General features: G+C 37.0%; 1 protein-coding gene across 1 annotated transcript in view; it reads right to left on the bottom strand.

Moving 5' to 3' along the window:
* Positions 1–20165, bottom strand: part of NTRK2 (neurotrophic receptor tyrosine kinase 2) — a gene marked incomplete at both ends in the record, with an annotated part of 194013 nt that overhangs the window by 103546 nt on the left and 70302 nt on the right. The window contains one exon of the mRNA XM_084224831.1: positions 10842–10913. Within this exon, the coding sequence (XP_084080957.1) occupies positions 10842–10913 (72 nt within the window). The remainder of the gene's footprint in view (positions 1–10841; positions 10914–20165) is intronic.

Genomic DNA, 20165 nt, shown 5'->3' with positions numbered 1-20165 from the left:
AACATCTACTGATTTGAATGTACTTCTACAGTTCTCCAAACATAAACAATGTTTAAAAGAGAAATCCAAGGGAGGTGGCACTTCACTGGGCAAGAACACTGTCCACTCCCTACAGTGCAGCACACAGATTCCACAAGCTCAACAGCCCCTCTCTCATCTTTTCCTTATTTCATTTACCCATCCAGTGGGATCTTATGAAATAAAACAAAACCTAAAAAAAACAAAATCAAGTGTGAGAAATCATGCTTAAAAAAAGAAAAAAAAGTCAATGAAAAATCAATACAAAAGACCAAACCCAAATGAATACTTGACAATCAAGCAAACAAGCACATAAAAAGCATTTAAAGCATACATAAAATAGATAAAAAACTGTACATGAATTTATTAAAATGATGACATTACCTCTATCTTGTGGCTAAAGATTTTATTTGTGAAATAAAAATGTATAATGTGTGCTATTTCTTTGTCTTTAACATATCAGCATACTCAGATTGAGCTGTAATGGAGCAAGTCTAGAATTCTCCAGCCAGGGACTGTACTATGTATGGGTTAGAAAAACCTCAGCCAGGAGCTCTGCCTGTGCCAAGGCTGATGGTGAACAGCCCAATGTGAACAATCAAGTTCTCTGTCTTTAGTTTGGTACACCTATTACTTGTAGGGTACCCCAATATGCCACAGACTTACTCTAAGTAAGTACCAGGATCCTCTCTAACTTTCATTTCGTACCTTAGCTCTGTGCACATCATCCTTTCTGCCTGCTCTGAACAGGCTGCTGCCCTCAGCAGCATTAACTGCCTCTGTAAAGGCAGAAAAAAGTGGAGCTGGGAGAAATATTAGTCAATTGTCTTGAAACTAATTGTATTTAAATATCAAGAGGAACTTAAAAATCAACAACTAAATATGATGGCACATCGAAATACATAAAAATCCTCAGGATGTGTTCTGCTCTGAGAGGAAGGAAAAACCTATCCCCCAAAACTTACCTGACTGGCTAAGGATAAGAATTTGTTTTTAAAAGCTACGCAGGGTCCTGTGTGGAATTCAACTAGCTGACCTTATGACACAAACACTTCCAAACACTTCCTACAACAGCATTGCCTTACCTAGTCTGTTGTTATCTGATGCAGTTGAGTTATTATGTACATCACTGTTGACAGCCACCATTACTTGTTCTAATGATATTTGAAAAAAACACATGTGAGAGTTTTACTATTAGTCAGCAAATGTAAATTTCAGTAGTAGTTTTTGTCTGGTTTTGTGGGCTTTCTAATCTTGTTTTAATAAGTTCTCAGTGATTGTGAAGACTGAAAGCGTACCCATATCCCACAGAAATCTAAACAATTCAGAGCCAAATCTTTATTTGCTTTCAATGAATGGGACTTACACTGTCAGCTTCAAGAGAAGTTAAATTTCACTGTGAGTAGCAATGACTAATTCATGTGCATTGCGTTTTCTTGTTTGTTTCTACCCTGGAAGTAGGTAATCACACATACAGATGCTGAACTTGCTAGCTTTGTACAATCCCACATTTACAAAAGTGTCCAGCAAAATGCCTTTTCTTTGAAACAGTTTTTAAAGTCTCCTGTAAGGTGCCAAAAAACCCCAAAGGAATCTGCTAATTCACTGACAAAAATAGAGTATCAGTTGAAGAAAAAGTCATTTCAGAACCGTAAGCAATTATCTGAAGGCTGTTTAGATGATATAGGTTAGAAAAAGAGTAATATCATCGGGGTTTTTAGTAGTCTACAATTAAGTCTACGGCATGGGTGCTACTTTCCTCTTGAATTTCCTTAGTCTTTCAGATGTCTTCTGGAATTTTGCTTTCCTAAATATGGGATATTGCATATGTTCTTGGCAACTTAAGACAAAGGACACGTACATGAATTTACATAAAAACACACATTTATACCACACTTTTAACATCAGAGCAAGTCATTGCAAGGGAAAGCTTTTTTGACTTTTAGATTATTCCTTACCTGGTCTGCTATAGTCACAGTGAAATCATATTGCTGTGTTTTAGGACACCTCTGAATTTTAATTAGAGAAGTTGTCAACTAATAAACTAATATTTAGTACACAGTACACAGGCAAAACACAGGTACGAACCAGATCTGCTTACAACTCCTGCAAACTTCACATGATAAGTCATGATGGAGGGCCAGGGGTAGGGGGAAGATGGTACAACAATTTTAAGGAAGGCAAACTGATGTGCTTTTGTAAACCCCCAGAGATGCTTAGGGAGATGGTTTAGCGGTGGGCTTGGTAATGTTAAGTTAATGATTGGACTTGATGATCTTAAAGATATTTTTCAATTGAAGTGATTCTATTATTCTATATTCTTAGTTGCATTTGTGTGTATTTTAGTAACCCTGGTAGCCAACAGTAGCATCTGAAACAACCATTACGGGAGAAACCTCAGGCCTGCGACTGAGCAGTCTACAGGAGTCAAGAAGTCCACAAGGGGAAGGGAGTCCTGCAATTCCTATTGAAGGCAGAAAAATTAATCACAATAAAAACATATTTTAAAGAAAAACTCATTAACAGATAGCAGCAAAAAAAAAAAAAAAGAAATGAAAAAAGTAAAAGAAAGAGAAAGATGAAAAAAAGATGAGAGTCTACTGACTTTAATCACTAAAACAAGGAAAGAAACCAGGTGCAGTACCTAGAAAAGGATATATGAATACAAAATAATTGTGGGGAGTGGGGTGGAGTGGGACAATGGAGCAAGGAAACAGGACAAATATAAAGATGCAGAAATGGAATAGATTTTTCCTTTAAAAAACAAAAGTTCATTTGTATACTGGATCTCTGACTATTTGGAGACATTGAGCTAACAAAGACAAAATATCATGGACAGTAGCTATTTAGAAGATGATTTCTTGTGTTCTAACTGCCAGCTTCCCATTTCACTTCTCAAAGTTCAAATGGAGTCAGTTAGGCAGGTTGAGGCAAAACTTGATTTTGGCTTGAGTTGCTGCTGAGGTGCAAGATTCTGAGTTTAATATTAGTTTTAAAAGTACACTGCCGTTATATAAGCTGCCACTCAGACTTGCAGAGGAAAGTACACTGAAGAATAAAAATAAAAGAACGTCAAAATGAAAGTGGAAGACAGAAAAAAACTATTCATCTTCTCTGTACAAAGAATGACAGAACTTCATTCATCCTTTAAAGGAACATTATGTATCTGTCTCTCTGAAATGCAAATTTGTCTAAGACAGCAAAGAAAATAATAAGTAGTTTAAAAGATGATAACTTCACTTCCAATAGCAGTTCTTCATTCAAAAAGCTTTGAAATCAGCACTGAATTAATTACTAGTTTTTAAACAAACATCATAAAGAATCTGGAGTACACTATTTTGGGAACATCAGATTTAAGCCTAACTGTTTAATAGAAAGAGTAGTTTGAATTATATTATTAATAAGGATCCTATTGAGCTACCAGTGAGGACTTTTTTTAATCCTACTCTCTAGAAATACCACAGTTGACCATCTCTTGAGCTTCACAGACCTGTATCTCAGATACTGGATGATCTGTACTGTTCTGAGAGTTTACTCTGACTGGGAGCTGGATAAAATTCCACCAACTAACTGTTCCCAGCTTTTTGATTCATTAGAGAGGAAAGCATGAACGGAAAAGTATAACAGCAAACCCCCTACCTTTACACCTCCTGTACTGATTTTGAAAGAAGAGCCTTTAAACATGATCCTTTTTAAATGTAAAGAAGCCAATTTTTTTCCTTCTTCAACCAGCGCACAACAAAAAACCTGAGCAGTCAATGGCATCGTAACATCAACATGCATCAAAACATCTAATTCACATATTTGGGAAAATCACTGTTCTTGAAATAGTCACACATTCATGGACTCAATTTCTACCAATCCCAGAAATATCAATCACACTTCTTCTCACTGGTTATATTTCCTACAAGCTACCACCTCAGTCATTTAGGAAGGAAAATGTTACATGATGGTCACCTTCTGAACTTTCTTCACAAAGCAAGATGCTAAATTTTAGTTGCCTAAAATCCTTCTCGCTCCAACAGGATTTGAAATACTATATTTCAATGAGTTGTAATAAACTGGAGGTCTGAAGTCAGTCTTTCTTAGTCATTAACAACCTGACCTACACTACAGAATAAATAAAAGTTTACCATAATGATGACTTAACTGAATACAAAACTAAGTTTTATATACTCACATCCCACTTGCCAATTATGTCTTTACATATGAGTTGCATAAATTAGGAGACCATCTAAACCAAATCATTCAAGGGAAAGTATAAACAGAAGAAGTGCTAAACAACTGAAACTTTCTACGATGTTAAGTCGCATCCCATATTCTCTCTTCATCAAGTGCATAATGTTTATTTTAATATTGCATAAAGTTTTCATAAGGTTTATTCAGAATATTGTTTGTGGCCTTGATCTAAATAAAGCATTTGAATCAAAAATCAATGTACATTTCGCTTTTTCTAATGCAGAGTAAATAGATTCATGGCATGAATCTCTTCATTCTTTTTACATGAACTGTGACTCCTATGGAGAAAGTTCATGCTGATGACTGGAAGGGAGAAAGGCAAAAGTAAGATGCAGCTGCATTACTGAAAAAAGTAATCTTATAAAATCTGTCGGTTTCTCATTTCAAGAAGGAAAGAAAATTAAACAATATATTCCTAGTTTTATTTGCTTCTTGGATCTGAGCTATTGCTTCAAAGAGCAGTGCTAGCTAATGCTGTGGCAAAATCAGGACAAAATGTCACCTAATTTTTGTTGGAAAGCAAGAAGAGGCTCCTGAATAGCTTTTGCAGAGATCTTGTTGCACAAGGAAGAATAATGTCTTGTCTTAGAGCAATGCCTACACAGCAGCAGAAGATAAAATTCTCTGAAGAAATACATACATTTTCTCAGGATTTTGCAGGTTTTACATGCACTAGGCTCAATACTGCCTTTTGTTTCAGAGCACAAAAACATAAACATTCATTACAATTTTTTTCTTTCATCTAAAAATAATTTTTACCTCATGAAGTACTAAGACCATATTTTTAATTCATATAATTAGGAGCTCTAATGACAAGCATAAATATTACTCTTTTAACCTGAGGATAAAAGCATGTATAGGAGACAAAACTTATTAGAGACCAGGAATTCACAGAAAATTCTGTATCTGAATTCAACATTAGTCTCTATTTTCTGATCCAATTTTCCTGTAACCAAATTTACTTAGAAAATAGGAAAACTAGGATGAGAAGAGACTAAATAGTCTGACCCATCAGGTTATACATCAAGATAAAGAGTTTTGACCCTCTTATATTCTCCAATTACTTATAACAGGAAGGTAGCACAAAATCATATTAAACTTGGGACTATTTACAGTAACCCAGAGCTAAAAAGTTTCTTTAAAATATACAGTATCTTATAAAGATTTCTTTTCCACTATAACTGTCTCTTCCTCTAATGTCTAACTTCATGCTCCACAGATAAGGATAGGTAGCTTGTAATTTTATGGATGCTTCCACCTGTATTAGATTTCCAAATAAGCATAATAAAATTGTAGCCATCAACGTCAGTATTGCAGCCAGTATTCAAACTATTTAATTGTTTATTTCATTAATCTAGAAGTTTATGAAATGAGAATGGAGGTCAAACAGAATTGCACATACTTAGGTAGAGAACCTCATAAAGCTGTTCTCAGTGTAAAAGAAGTTAGAAATAAGAGATGATAAAACTGGACCTTTTTACTCAACATTTATAGACCAAAAATATTTTGCATTAACAGTCCTCTACACTGTTAACAAGGGTCATTTAATATCTTAATCTATTTTTCTTTAGTTTGATCTTGACTTTTGATTTTATTTCCCAGTATGACACATTGGATAGGATGCTCATTTTCCAAGCAGGCAGCAGAAAAGAAAACATTTGTGCTCTGCACTCTTGAAGGAGAAATTATTGTATCTTTCTCAATGAGAGTCATTAACTTCATGACTTCCAGCACAACATCCAACAGAAGTTTCCTTTTACAGTACTGCTGCTCATGCTGTAGTTGTTTTGCTTTCTATTGATTAGTCAGTCAAGGACATTAAGAACTGAAGCTCAAACCACCATTACTCAGAGACAGCCAGTACATATATTTTACAGAACTTCTAATTCAGGGACAGTTAAAGGAAAAAAGAGAGAGTGTGAAATAGGCAACTGCTCAGAAACTGAAACAGAACCTGGCATTAACAGCAGCTCCCCACAGAACCACAGAATATGTGCATTAGTAGAAACCCAGCTCACAGGAAAGAGTGTAGCAATTATTATTTGCATACACATTTTAAAAAATGGATATCTGCAGGTTATTTTACACTTCATTTGCATGAAACACTGTATGACTGAGAGATCAATCAATAAATCAAGGGATGCTTTCTCAAAGCTTCCTGCAAGTACTTTAAAAGTCAAAGCTCTTAGGAAAGAAGGCCCTCTACCTTATGACATCCCTAGAATTTGTGTTTAAATGCACTCATTGGTATGCATGTAAAATACAGAAATGCTACTACACAGCTACAATTTTGACAAGCATCAGTTTACAGCCACAAGGAGGATCAGAGCGCTTGAAAGACACTGCATAATTATGTCTTGCCCCTTTGAAAAAGAGAATCACTGTCACTGTTGAAACCATTCTGTCTCTACCCAAGACAGAATGAAGACAGCCCTACCATCCAGTTATCTTGAGTAATTCCAAATATTCTGCATTTTCAATATATGACCTTTTAATAAGAGCTGGAAAGAGAGTTTTCATATACAAATTAGGGAAACAGCCGTGTTTGTTACAGTACAATAGGAGTTATGGAACTGCATCACATATGTTCATTTATAATAGGATTATTTTCCTTACTGTTCCCTTACAACAATGTTAACACCTTTGATCAACTACCATCCTCACAGCTGCTATTGAGCAATTCTTCATCTTCCTTGCTATGACACTTTGCCTTGTGTCTGTGAAATCTGAACAATTCTTAAAAGGTGCATCTCATAATCACTCAGTGCCTCTAGTAAAACAACTATGGGGTTTCTTTACTTCATTAATTTCAACTGCCTTCCTTTACAGTCACTACTAATCAAGTATTTCCACGTGGCAATTAATAGTTTTTCCTTAAAAAACCTCATATTATCTTGATTGTGGCCAATGATCAAGATAATGGACTGATAGCAAACAACCAAGAGCCAAATTCCAGCTAGTCCCATTAATATTATGCTACATGAAGATAAACTACATGATTTCTGTGCATCTCTTCTTCCTCCATCTTCTGCACACTTCTAAGTCCAGGACCAGAGATCAGCGGCCCATTTTGACACAATCTTGGCTCAAATATTTCACCCCACAAATTCTCTCTTGATTAAAAACTGAAGAGGTAGGTACCACAGGTGATCAGGCCCACACAGCATGTGTTTATGAGATGTTGGTTCTGATTGACAAACCTGACAAGGCAACACACTTAGTGGATGAGGGAAGGACTGTGAATGTTATCTGCCTGCACTTTAGTCAAGCCTTTAAAAGCATTTCCCGCAGCAGTCTCCTGAAGAAACTGGCTGTTCATGGCTTGGATGAGTGCACTGTTCTCAGGGTTAAAAAACATCTGGATAGCCAGGCCCACAGAGTGTTGGTGAATGGAGTTACATTCAGTTGGTGGCCAGTCACCTGTGGCATTCACCAGCAAAAAGACAAAAGAGTGAAAGAATGTCACTGGCTATCTCTGACCACAAATCCAATGCCACAGAACGGGACAGACAACCTTTGAGCTGCCATCCACTGAAGCTTAGCTAAAGTAGTCCTCTGCAGTAACACATGGTCTTTGATGGTGGTGAAGGATGAGGCACAGGATGTTTCCTCCTGAACCTTGAGGCCTGGTTTTACATTCCTGAGAAGTCATCTCAAAGTTTTGCATACATTTGTAGGCAGTTTGAAGAATGTGCATTCAGGGCCTGCACCTATTTCAAGGCTCCATAAACTTTTCTTTCTCCTTGGATATTACAGTATCATGGAATCCCTTCCCAATACAGAAGATGGAGAATATTTGTAAGGAAAAAAAACAGTACTAACTGAAGCAATTTGAACCTTCCAAATCCCATCTACTTGGAGCCATTGTAAAAACTACGAGCACTTACTCCAGCCTAGCCTTGGTTTGCTTTACTCTGTTCTCAGTTTTACATGGACACAAAATGGTTCTCCATACAAAGAAGCACTCTGCACAGGATATATCAAGAAAAGGAAAGTGGTCTTCAGTTTCCACTCTTCCTATTTATGAATTCTACCTCTTACAGCACCCTTTTGATGCAACAAACCATGTACATTTAATGTGCTAATTCCACCTATATTACTGCAAAAAAGCCCCACCTGTAGACCTACACACTATAGTAAAAGTAAACAATTTTACTAAGTGATAATATGTAATTATAAATTTAGTTAACATCAAATAAATGAGACGTGAATCTATAGTAGATACCAGGTATAATGGCCATAGCTGCCAGAGCAGGCTATTAGCACATCAGCAAAGAAGACTGTTCTCTTATTTGAAACTGTATTCCTGCAAGTGGAGTGCATGGGTTTATGTCCACATCTGGCACACAGGTTGTTATATATTTTATATGACTCTGAATTTCTGTCTGAATATTCTTTGTCTGCCAAAGAGTGCCAGCTACCACTGACACACTAGGAACAGAAATTTCCAAGGAAATTTCCAATTTCCAAACAGAAATAGAAATATCCTTTCCCTTTCTGTGCAAGTGAAACCCTAACTCCTGTCCTGTTACCAGGTCAAGTGAAACCACTCTCCAGCCATATAACTTTGTATAGACAGAACCAGGAAAGGAGTATTTCTATTGCTCAATTATCACTGTAACAATCCTGAAGTGAATTTCCCTCTTTCTACACAAAGAATAATCTTGTAAATATATTAAGGTTAACAAAATGCTTGAAATGCATTTGAAAGAAACAATATTTCATCTGAAAGAAGAGAGATTGATGCTTTCCTTGGTGACAAGTCCCCTAAAGGTGCCATTTAAGAAAAGCAGAGTCCTCAGTCTTCACAGTCAAGCTGACTTTCCAGTCAATAAGTAGGCATACCAATACACCTGACTCTTCTTTGGTCAGGCAAACAGAAGGCCTACAGAAGGTCCAGAAACTAAATGAGTTCCAGCCTGCAACAACTGCAGGTCAGGACAACATGGAATCTGGCAATGCTTTGGCCATGATGTTGCTGGTGTTGGCCAGGGTGATTTTCTCCACTTCTGCTACAGCCACTGCACAAAGAAACAGCAACAGTGCTAACACCTGCCTTTCTTCCTTTCATAAGACAGGGTTCCCATCTCATCCCCATGTCCCCAGCCTCCTCCCAAAAAATAAACTCAAGACTTACGTGGAACAAGGCTACTGCAAACTATAGTTTGAGTGACCACTTCATAGCTGACTAATCACGTGAATTCAGACACACAAGACCATATGGAACAGACATAAAGAAGATCCAAACAGTAGTTAACAAGCCAAAATCTCTGGTGTAAATGGTATGTGCAGGACTACTTGCTTCCAGGCCCATGTGTTAAGGTAAAGACTTCAAAGACAAAGAGGTTCAGGGCACATATTTGCCAGCAAATAAAAATATGCAGGGGTGTATCTTCTTTTATCCGCAATTATTTAATCTATATTAAAGTAAGTTACTGTTTTGGCTATTTTGACCTAAGACAAACATCACTCTCCTACAAAATGTTCCAGTACATTTCAAAGGAGAGCATGTGTCAAAATTTTTTTTCAAGTACTTACTTACATTCTTACTTGAGGAATGAGGGAGAAGCGAGTTTTAAACCTGTGGGCACAATCCATGCCTTTTCCTATGGGCCAGAGAACATACCCTAGTCCCACTGGCTTTGGTGGCATTACAGGTAATCTCAAAAACTGCTGTGCATTGCCCCAGAACCAAGCCAAGTTATACAGTATATGCAAACCACGCACTGTGACTGCTGTCCAGAGAGACCACTTAAGAGATAACACAGAACTAAGTTATTTCTGATTACATGAAGTTAATTGGAAGAGGTGAGTCAGTTATGTGAGATGCATGATATTATTGCAACTGAATTTATAATTTTCAAAGGGATTGTACCAGTATTTGTTAGTGTGGAGCCTAGGAGTCTGGCATTTGGCCAATGGTAATTATTTAGGCATGTTGCCATGAATTACTATTGATGGAACACAAAGCAATTTTTGACATTCTGTCAGAAAAATGCACTAAAGGTACTTGAGAGCTTTTGTGATTTTACTCTTGCCTGGGCTGGAAAATAAGATATTGATTAAAAAAATGTCAAAAAACTTTAGAAAACCCCACCCAAACCACACACAAGCCTAAGTCGAAACATACAATTTGCAACATCTCCGTGGATACACAGCTAGGTTTGCTTACACCAATGGCTTCGTAACAGTTGCTTCACAATGTATTTGTAATGAGCAAACCAGGACAGCAACTTATGTTTTTCACATGGTTATTTAGACCATTCCAATTTTTCAAATATTTCAATAGAAAAAAATCCTTTTCAAGTTCTGTTCAAAGCCTTGACATTAATTTGCCATATTCATAAGGGAACATAATATGCATCATTAATTATTCACAATTTTGACTGCATGTATATTTTTTCAAACAAAAATGTATGTATCCATGTATACACAAATATACATAACAGGATACATGCATCCTGAAAAAATAACTGAAACATATGTAGTATTTTATAGTGACATCTGTTCTAAGAATACATAATTAATCAGGTATATTTAATAACATTTTTTACAGGTTAGTCTGAATAGCTTTATTATCTCACCTTCATTGTCGCAGTCTTGCAATGAAAGCCATATTTGATCTACCAGACCAACTCCTTTTACTTCACCATGAACTGGAATGGAATGCATTACCATTAATGCAATTCATGTCAAGAGTTTGGTTTGCAATTGCCAATGCTACTCGTTTTTAAGTTTATACTTCTTCATCAATTGCTCTAATTTTCTTTCTACACTGCAGAAGAAAACATCCATTGTGATACTTTTAGATTATTCTCATTTCACATTTTTCACCCATAACCATCCATAACATGAGAAAGACTCTAATTATTGGTATTTTTTGGACTGGATTCTACCAGACATAAATTGCACATGTGTTTTAGAGCTATAGAAGCACATATCACTTAAAAATATTTATTAAAAATTGCAAGATTATGCTTTGTGATAAGCAGCAAGGAGATATTCTTCAGTCACTGGCCAAATTCTTCTTGGTGTATATTCTTGGCCCACAAAGACAAATTTGCGGTAATAATCTGCGCAATGGTACTAATAGTCTGCACAAAAGTCAGAGTCAAGGCTTGGTCATACTGCATGAAGCATTTTTTTTTTGCTTGGTGCTTATGGTTGTGTCCAGGACGTTTGCTTTTGGTGGGTGTCACATAGAGGCAAACCCCTTACTACCTAACATTGAAACAGCTTGTTCAGCCCTGGTGCTACTCCATGTGCCAGTACTGAAAGTAGCCCATAACCAAACTGTATTGCCTAAAGCTTCTGCAAGTGCCCCTCTGCTGTGCCAGAGACCCTGGTGTTCCCTTGCTGAAGGCAGGAGGTACCCACGCAGCTAAACAACAGGTATCCACATCTCCCTCTGTTCTACTCCAAAGTACCTCAGCCACCACATAAATGCGGACAGAAGAATTGCAAAATCAGTGCTGAGTATTCTTTGAAACATGAAAAAATATTAACTTCACAGGCAAAGGCAGAAGATCTGTAGCCAGCAGACCTGGACATAGTTTATATATATATATTTATATATATATATAATAATTCAATGTAGGGACAAACATCTAAAAAGAAAGAATATATAAAACCAAATCCCAGCCAAATGGCAAGGCTCAATTTAAATAATCTATTTAAATTATACCACTTGAAAATTTTTGTAACTGCACATTTATATATATATGTACATACAAACTCCCTCCAACATATCTCATATGAGTCACTGAAGAGCTTTTTCCTTGGAAATTACATTAACATTAAAAAAAACCAGCAATAGAAATAGATTTTCTATTAGTAGCATTTTATGAACACCATAAAATCAATAGGATATATAAAGAATTGATTTAGGCCATACTAAATATTATGTCAGTAGAATGAGCAAAGTGAACTGTGGACATTCTTTGACTGACTTGGCATTATGACCAACAACAGATTTGGATCCATCATGTTCAACAAGCGTGATTAATTTCATAATATTCTATAATAAAGCTGAGCTCCAGAAGCTTGTTCCTGGAATTATTATGATACCTCTGAACTCTGTCATGACTTTTCACCTTTATCTTGTCCAGATTTTCCTAAAAGGCAGGAAAAGGAAAAGATGATGGCCTGAGTGTTATTTATTATTTTTCAGCTGACACAAAAATTATACTAGACCAAACTTTTTAGCTCCTGCAAATACATTCAGCTCATTCTACTCAAGTTAACAGAGCTTAAATATCACTTTAAAGTCACAGAATTTAATTTTCAAAAAGCATACTCTGTAAGGTAGTATGATGTCTTTGTGAAAACTGAAGCATTTAAGGAAAGATACACAGCCTTGCTTGCTTCTTGACAAAGCATCAAAACTCTATTTTGGCAGCTTATTCAGGAATAAAATGCTTGGCTGAGAGAATACTCTAACAGAATTCTAAACAAAAGATATAAAAATATTTTTCTCTATTTCTGACTGTTTATGATCTTTCTCAAAACAGGAAAGATATTTTACAGGGACAAATATTTCCACTGCCATTAAAGGAGCATTGTTTCCTTTGCTGCAACTAAAATACTGGATCTAGTACTCCCCTTAGGATTTACAGTATAACTTCAGGAAGTGAGGTTAGTTAATGAGCATGTAACATGTTTACTTATCCTATACTGAACTTAATTCTAAATAAGGGAAAAAAAAGTATCAAAAATCTAGAAAAAAAAAGGCAAACAAAAACCATATTAATATTTTTTAAAATATATGTTTCACTTGCAGCTCTGGAAAATGAACTACCAAAACACATTAAGAAGTATCATTGCCCATGCAATGGAAACAAACTTTCCCTAGCAAAGACAGAAAATTTTCTCAAACTCAATGCTATTTTACAAATCTTGCAAAATCAAATAATTGATATATAACACTGCTTAACAGCTTTCCTGTCCATAATGCAACCACAGTATTACTGGAGATAGGATGGCATGGGAAAAGCCCCTTTCATGCCTGACATGCCCCTATTCACAAAGCAGCACCCTTGTAGTTGGCTCAGAGCAGAGCCTCTCCAGTAATAATGTGACTTTCTGTCCAAGTCCAACTATGCTAAGAGTTATTGATCAATAACAATCTCGAATAAAATAGTAATTAAATCTTCCAAAACCCTCCTATGACTGGACAAGGGTTGTGAGAAGGACAGACACCAAACAGCAGTTCTGACCTTGAAAGAAAACTATTGATTGGATTTTGCCTTCTGAAAGGAAGGAGGGAAAACTGAAACCAACCACTCTGAATCATTAATGAGCTCCCACAGAATGGTCCTAACTCCAGTTTTTTACATATCCATGTGCATTTTTCTTTTGGCTTCCCCAAAACTAGCTCATATGCAACCTATACAGGAAAAGAAACTACAAATTAATTCAAGACCACATGAAGACAACCCCTAGACATCCACTCAAGGTTTGTGTATGTCAGACTGTAACACTTAAAAACATAAATGTTACATATACTTTTAAATACACACACATATATATACATGTATGTTTGTGTGTGTATGTGTGTTTACTCATGTTATATAATTGCGGTAAATGAGTAAACAATGCTATTAATTGCCTGTGCTATTACTATGTTTCTATTTGTACCACTGAGGCAGAATGTGACTTTCCAATCTTTTGATAATTTCTAGGACTGGAAGAGCTTTGAGCATATTTTCTGAGGAATTTGGCCTAAAAAGGAGATGTTTAGCTTGTTGATTTTTAAAGAAAAGCTCTTTATAGAATGAAACAAAATAAAATTACATTAAAAGTTATAATTTGTGTGGCAGGAAAAATTCAAATAACTGCTGTTTTGCATTGATTAGCACTAAAATGATAGAGAGAAGTAAATGGGGAGCAAAAAGTCTACCATTAGATAAAACATAGGAAGATGTGTGATTATTTTCTCCTTGTTTATCTTAAATTTTACTCATCCTCCTTCTTACTGACTTTTCCCTCCTCAACATATTCCTTAGTTTTTCTTCTATGGTCTCTTTACCTACAAATTGTCTCCAACAGCTTTTCTGCAGTAGCTCCAGCCACAGTGCTATTTACAGTAACACAAAGCACCGTCCTTTGCTCTTGGCTCATCTAGCAGTCCTAAAGAATATCATCCCCTACTAATGTACTTCTAAACAGAAGTCATAAGATTTCTTTTTAAAATGTGATCAAATCAAGTGAACTTGAAGAAAAACATCCAACAGCCAAAAGACCATTGGCTGTAGGAATTTCCTCTTAAAGAGACACAGCCCAGCAAAAACCAGAAGGTGGAAATAAAAAATGATTTTTTTTGTTTACCATCCACTACAAGAAGGAATAAATGTGATGACTCCTGTCCTCACTGTCACACAGCAGTGCATTAGCAGAAGTACACAGGCTGTGCCAGCACAAAGTAGTGCACAGTGTTGTCCAAGACAATGAGTTCATGTGTGAGAGAAACTGGCTACTTTCAAAATCCATGTGATTAGTTTCCCTTTAATTGCCTATTTAATTACCAATCCTTTCACTGTCTAGAGATTAGAAATGCCATCTTTACCAAGGATAATATGGTAACATTGGCAAAGGTAGGAATTGCTACTACTGGAATTAGATTCAGTTGCCTTCTATACTAATGGGATATAAAAACTCACCACAGTAACACTGCAGCTTCTTTACTTAATAATTACAGAAGTAATGTCAGGAGATAATACGCCAACCATTATCTTACACCAAGTATATAGAGGATTAAAAAGTCTATGCTGGACTAATTGCATTCAGAAGGAGATTATCCCTCTAGCCCTGAACTCTGAAATACAACACTCCTGCTCAAACCATGGAAATGCACATTTTTGTATGCTAGCAAAAAAAAGTCCAAAAAAAGATTAAAAGAGCAGAGGTAAGAAACAGTGAGCTATACAATGATACAGACACTCATTAAGTGAGAGGGAAAGAGATGAGTACAACACGTGAAGGACAAGGCACAAACCTACTCTATAGCAAAGCCACAAATAAATGTGCCTTCAGTGCTAGCACAAAACTCCTGTATGACCACACAGTTCAGCAAGGTGCTACACAGACAGAGAAGAATAATTCACAATATTTCTGTTCAGCTTATATTTGCACTCTAGCTCTGTCTGTTTCGTAAGATTCATGCAATGAATGATGAGATGTAACAACGCCATGAACTGGCAATATCTAAATGCCATATTCAAGGGTCTATAACAACTATGAATCAACTCTTTCTGATAAAACCAGAAAAAGAATATTCCAAATTAAAAGACCATTATTAAATATCTCATTTCCATTACATTTCAAATTAAAAACCTTCCCACTTTGGTTACATGGCTGTGTTTAGCCCCATGGCTGTTTTTATACAAAATCAAGGAGGACTAAAAGGCAGTGGAACATATCTCTGTAAAAAAAGTTTGCAATCTTGGCTATAACTCCAACCTAACTACAGGTCAGAGAGGACCTGTTATGGTTTGCGAATAATGATCTCCATACAATCTTATGTATAAAGTTATTTACAGACCAAGCGCAAAATTTTACCCTTCTAAGCATGTTACAAATCTGCTATCTGTGGAGTCTATCACAGTGCTGACAGGTGGCTCCTATTTCCATCAGTGGTGTTTGTGGTGCTGAAAAAGCAATAAGAGAGGTGAGGGCAAAGAGATTTGTCTCACTGCTTGTGGAACCCTACAGAACCCAACACCATGCCAGAACAAGCCATCCTTCTAATTTTACACAGCTGATCCACAGTTCTAATCAGCTGCTTCGGCATGAACAATGATTTGCACATGGTGGGTGGGAGAAGCCTCATTTTTTTTTGCATTCATTATTTTAATTGTACATATTGTACACACTGAAATTCACTGTATTCATTGAAATAGAGAAAAGTCTGGCTGCTGATTGCATTTGTTACTGCATTCTTGGACACATTCACATCCAGTCTTGTGGCTGAATGCCATTGTACAGAGCTTTGCTATCTCAGCTTCCAACCTTTTTGATCCCATAGTAGCTGTGGCAAAAGAAGCACATTTCTTGGCCCTGCATCTTTAGTGACATTGATCTGGATTTGGTGCATCCCAAGTTCAAAGCTAAATATTTTAATTTTTCATTCCTTTTTTTGTTTGGTTTTCTTAAAAATGTCTGTTGGAATTCAAGACTATGCAGATTCAGTGAGGGGCACCATGAAAAACAGGTGACTGCAGGACACTATTAATAACTAAGCAGCAGGACACCATTTACAACAGAAACACAGATGTCTTCCTCTGGTCCCATGATATTATTTTGAAACACAGATAGCTTCTGGTATCAAATTCCACACCAACAAACCAGCCTCACGACCATACCATTCCACTGACTGCAGGAGCTTCATTTCAGTTTGGCAGCCTTTAGAGACAAGAAAAAAGCCAGCTTCCCAAGCTTTCACTCTGCTGTCGCTGAGCATAGAGCAGGTCATGGGCCCAGTCATGGTGACTGGACAAAGCCTGGGAGTGTTTGCAAAATACTTGTAAAATATGCATTTCCAATACCATCTGCACTTAGAAAAAGCTCTTACATTGTTGTTCTGCAATACATTATCAGGCCTCTCTCTCATGTCATCAGAGATGATAGTCTCCATGGCTCTCAAGCCTCTCCCCTCAGGGTTTTCTTTTGCTTTCATTCCTTTCTTCATTAACTTTCTCACTGATTTTGTTTTTCTTTTTGGTTTCTCTTCATGACATCAGGGACCATTTCAAAGCCTGGTTGGGACTTTCCCCAGATAGACAAGAAATCACACTCTGTCTGTTTTTGTAATGCTTCCAACAGAACTGAAGTGAATCCCACCTTCCTCATCACAATCAAGTATGGCATCTTCAATCCCAGCAACTCCTGCACAGCTCTGGGCTCTTATCTTAGGCTCTTCACACTCTTCTCTTTGTATTCAGAATATAATCAATCCTTTCAGTACAAAATTGGAAAAGGGTGTGATTTCTGCCATTTTTTGGCTTGTTTTCTCTTAGTTACATAGCACCCTTTTCCTCTTTCCTCATCACAACTTCAAAAATTCCCTACCTGCACACCTTTTCTAGTCTTCTCACTTGGACGTGAAGTCCTCCTCTTCTGTACTTCCTCGCCTCTATTTTCACTTCTCCCTCACTCTCCTAATCACTTCTCAGGTCATATATAAGATCAAGCTTGGGCTTTTTTGGTTTTTATTCTGGAAAAAAAGCAATTCCATCTATCTCTGAAGCTTTTAACTGTGTTCTTCATTGTGCTCAACGACTGATTTGCAGGAGGTTCACCTGCTCTTATTCTTGGACTAGAGTCACCTTTGTGTGTACCCAAAACCTTACTCAGCCCATGACAGTTGACTCATGACTCTTACTCTTGAGCCATGACAGTCATTTCCTGCTACTTCAGCATATCATTCAGCTTCTCTGCTTAGAGTTTTGCTTGATTTACAGTCCAGAACTATTTGCTCAATCAAAGCTGCCACACACTACACTTGCTTACAATACCATTAATGAATTCCTTACAGTCTTTCTCAGAAAGGAGAAAATGTAATTTTCTTCATGAAGTAGTAGTCAAGATGACACTAGTATGTGTAGTGCTGTGTAAGACAGACGAAGCTCTACACAAAGAACTAGAAAACATTATATTGCAGAAAAGGAAAACTGAATCTGTTTGCTCTGCTTGCAATAATCACACAAAATCCAGGGAAGTTAATTTTCCATATTTTCCCATCCTAGATCTATCATCTTTTAGACCTTTTCTGCATTATTAACAACCCCTTTTAGTGAAATAAAACAAGATAGATGCATCAGGACAGCAATCATATTCCAAAAAATGTCCATCATAAGCAGTGAAGCCATGTAGTATTTTAAAAATTAATGGATTTGGCTTTTAAGACTAAACTACAACTCCACTGGACAAATTAAAATCATGAAGTTCTGCTAAATGAAGCAGCAAATTATTTTGAATTACATTTAGATATTTATCTACCTGTAGCTGACTGGCTGTACAAAATAGGAATGCACTAGTATATGTGACCACAAATATGAATGTACATGAACCCTTCAGTCTGTGTAAAAAGGATTCATCAGTTCAGTCTACAATCTGTGTTGTGTCTATTACTAGGCTCATGCAGTTTTCTGACTGGCACCAGCAAAATACCTTTTGCTGCATCTTTTGTGCTTTACACACACACCAGCCAATGGAGTCAGTTGCATCTGAAGTGCAGCTAAGGGCACCCTCTGATATTTCAGTTCCTTAAACTCCCTCTTCCATAAGATTTTTGTGGCTAAGGCAGAGAAGAATTACTTGTCCAGAGCAGGCTCAGAAAAGACCTTACTACCTGGGGTTCTTCGCTGCTACCTTTTTTTAAGTCCTGCCATGTTTGGAAGCAGTAATACCACAAACCATTCATATTTCATTCCCTATTTAAAAAGCTACTTAGGAATCACTCTAAGATGTCCATTCATACAGAATCCAGTGTTACAGTGCCAAGGTTAATTGAGGAGCTAAAAGCCAAGATTAAGTTCCACCTGTTCTCTGGGAGGATTTAGTTTCCAATGTTACTTTCCCAGATGCACATGGAAACTGACACAGTCAACCACAGGACCCCTGCCTGCAGCCCTTCTCTTCCCAAAGAAATGCTAACCTCCATCAAACTAAATGAGCCTGATTCCCATCTACACTCATTTGCTGGCAAAGCAGTTAAAGGGGCCATAGTGAAAAAAAAATCTGGCTCACTGACCTTTTTTTGTAATTTATGAAAGATGCTACAACCACATCAACATATTTAGATACCAGTGATGCATTCTATGCAGCCTAGTTCCTCATCCCCTTCAAAAATAGCCCCACTTAGCAAGGCTACTAATCTCTTTGAGTAAGTAACAAACACTGAATTCTGATGCTGCCACTGTGGCTGAAGGGTTTTTCTTTTTATTTTCTTTCTCGCATTGAAGCAAACAAATTTGTGACCAAGTTGTTGAACTGTAAGAACACATCTCAATTAAAGCATTCCATAATATTGCTCATATTATTGCTCCATAATATTGCATTTTCAGGATTGGAATGGAGTAGAAATGTTATCAGTAGTCACCCGCAATGGAATGTAGCTGGAAAAAGACAGGGTACCTAACTAGCTAACTCTGAAGCATCTAATTGAAATTGAAGTAATCTTGAAACTTAGGAGAGCTGAAAGAGGCACTAGAAAACCCCCAGAAGCTGCATGCCTTGTTCTTAAAAAAACAGAAATAAATGACAGGAATTCATTTGGTGTGCACAGAGTATGGGAGCTCAATGGCAAGGATCGCTGCTCCAAGGCCAGCTGGTATACATAACAGTGCACATGAACATCCTTTTACTACCAGTGGTGGTCAGTGAGAACAGAGCCTGGCTTTGCACTTCATCCAATCAAAGAATCTGCTTGTAGAAGCATAGGTTTTACTTAGTAAAAACATTGTCCTGACCACTGGGAGCAAATTAAAGTTTGTGAAAATTACCACGGCCTCAAGACCTAATCACTTAAATGCTAGGTGACTGTGATTAATACTGATTGCCTATTGCAGCACTTTTCAGAGAACAAGGACGCGCAACTCATGGAATCCCTCTTCCTTTAGCACCAGGAAGGTACTCACTGTCAGCTCACAGCTGCCATAGGCAACACCAGCAGGCTGGCAGAGAAAGATAGTCTCATTCTTCTCCCAGGATTATCAACTTCTCACTATTCAAATTTGACACCCTTGGGCCTGATCTGTACAACTGGACAGACATTTCCAGTCCCTGCAGGAACATGCAGACTCTGACCTGAGGAACTTCTGAACATAAAAAAAGGAAAAGTAAATTATTCAAATTTCTCCATGTCCTCATGACACTGTGGCTCAACAGTCTGAAAGCAAAAACATGCCTCA

This window comes from Fringilla coelebs (assembly GCF_963513975.1).
Source record: "Fringilla coelebs genome assembly, chromosome: Z".
Classification (NCBI taxonomy): Eukaryota; Metazoa; Chordata; class Aves; order Passeriformes; family Fringillidae; genus Fringilla; species Fringilla coelebs.
Note: the sequence above shows the minus strand (reverse complement) of the source record. Positions and strands in the feature narration are given on the sequence as shown.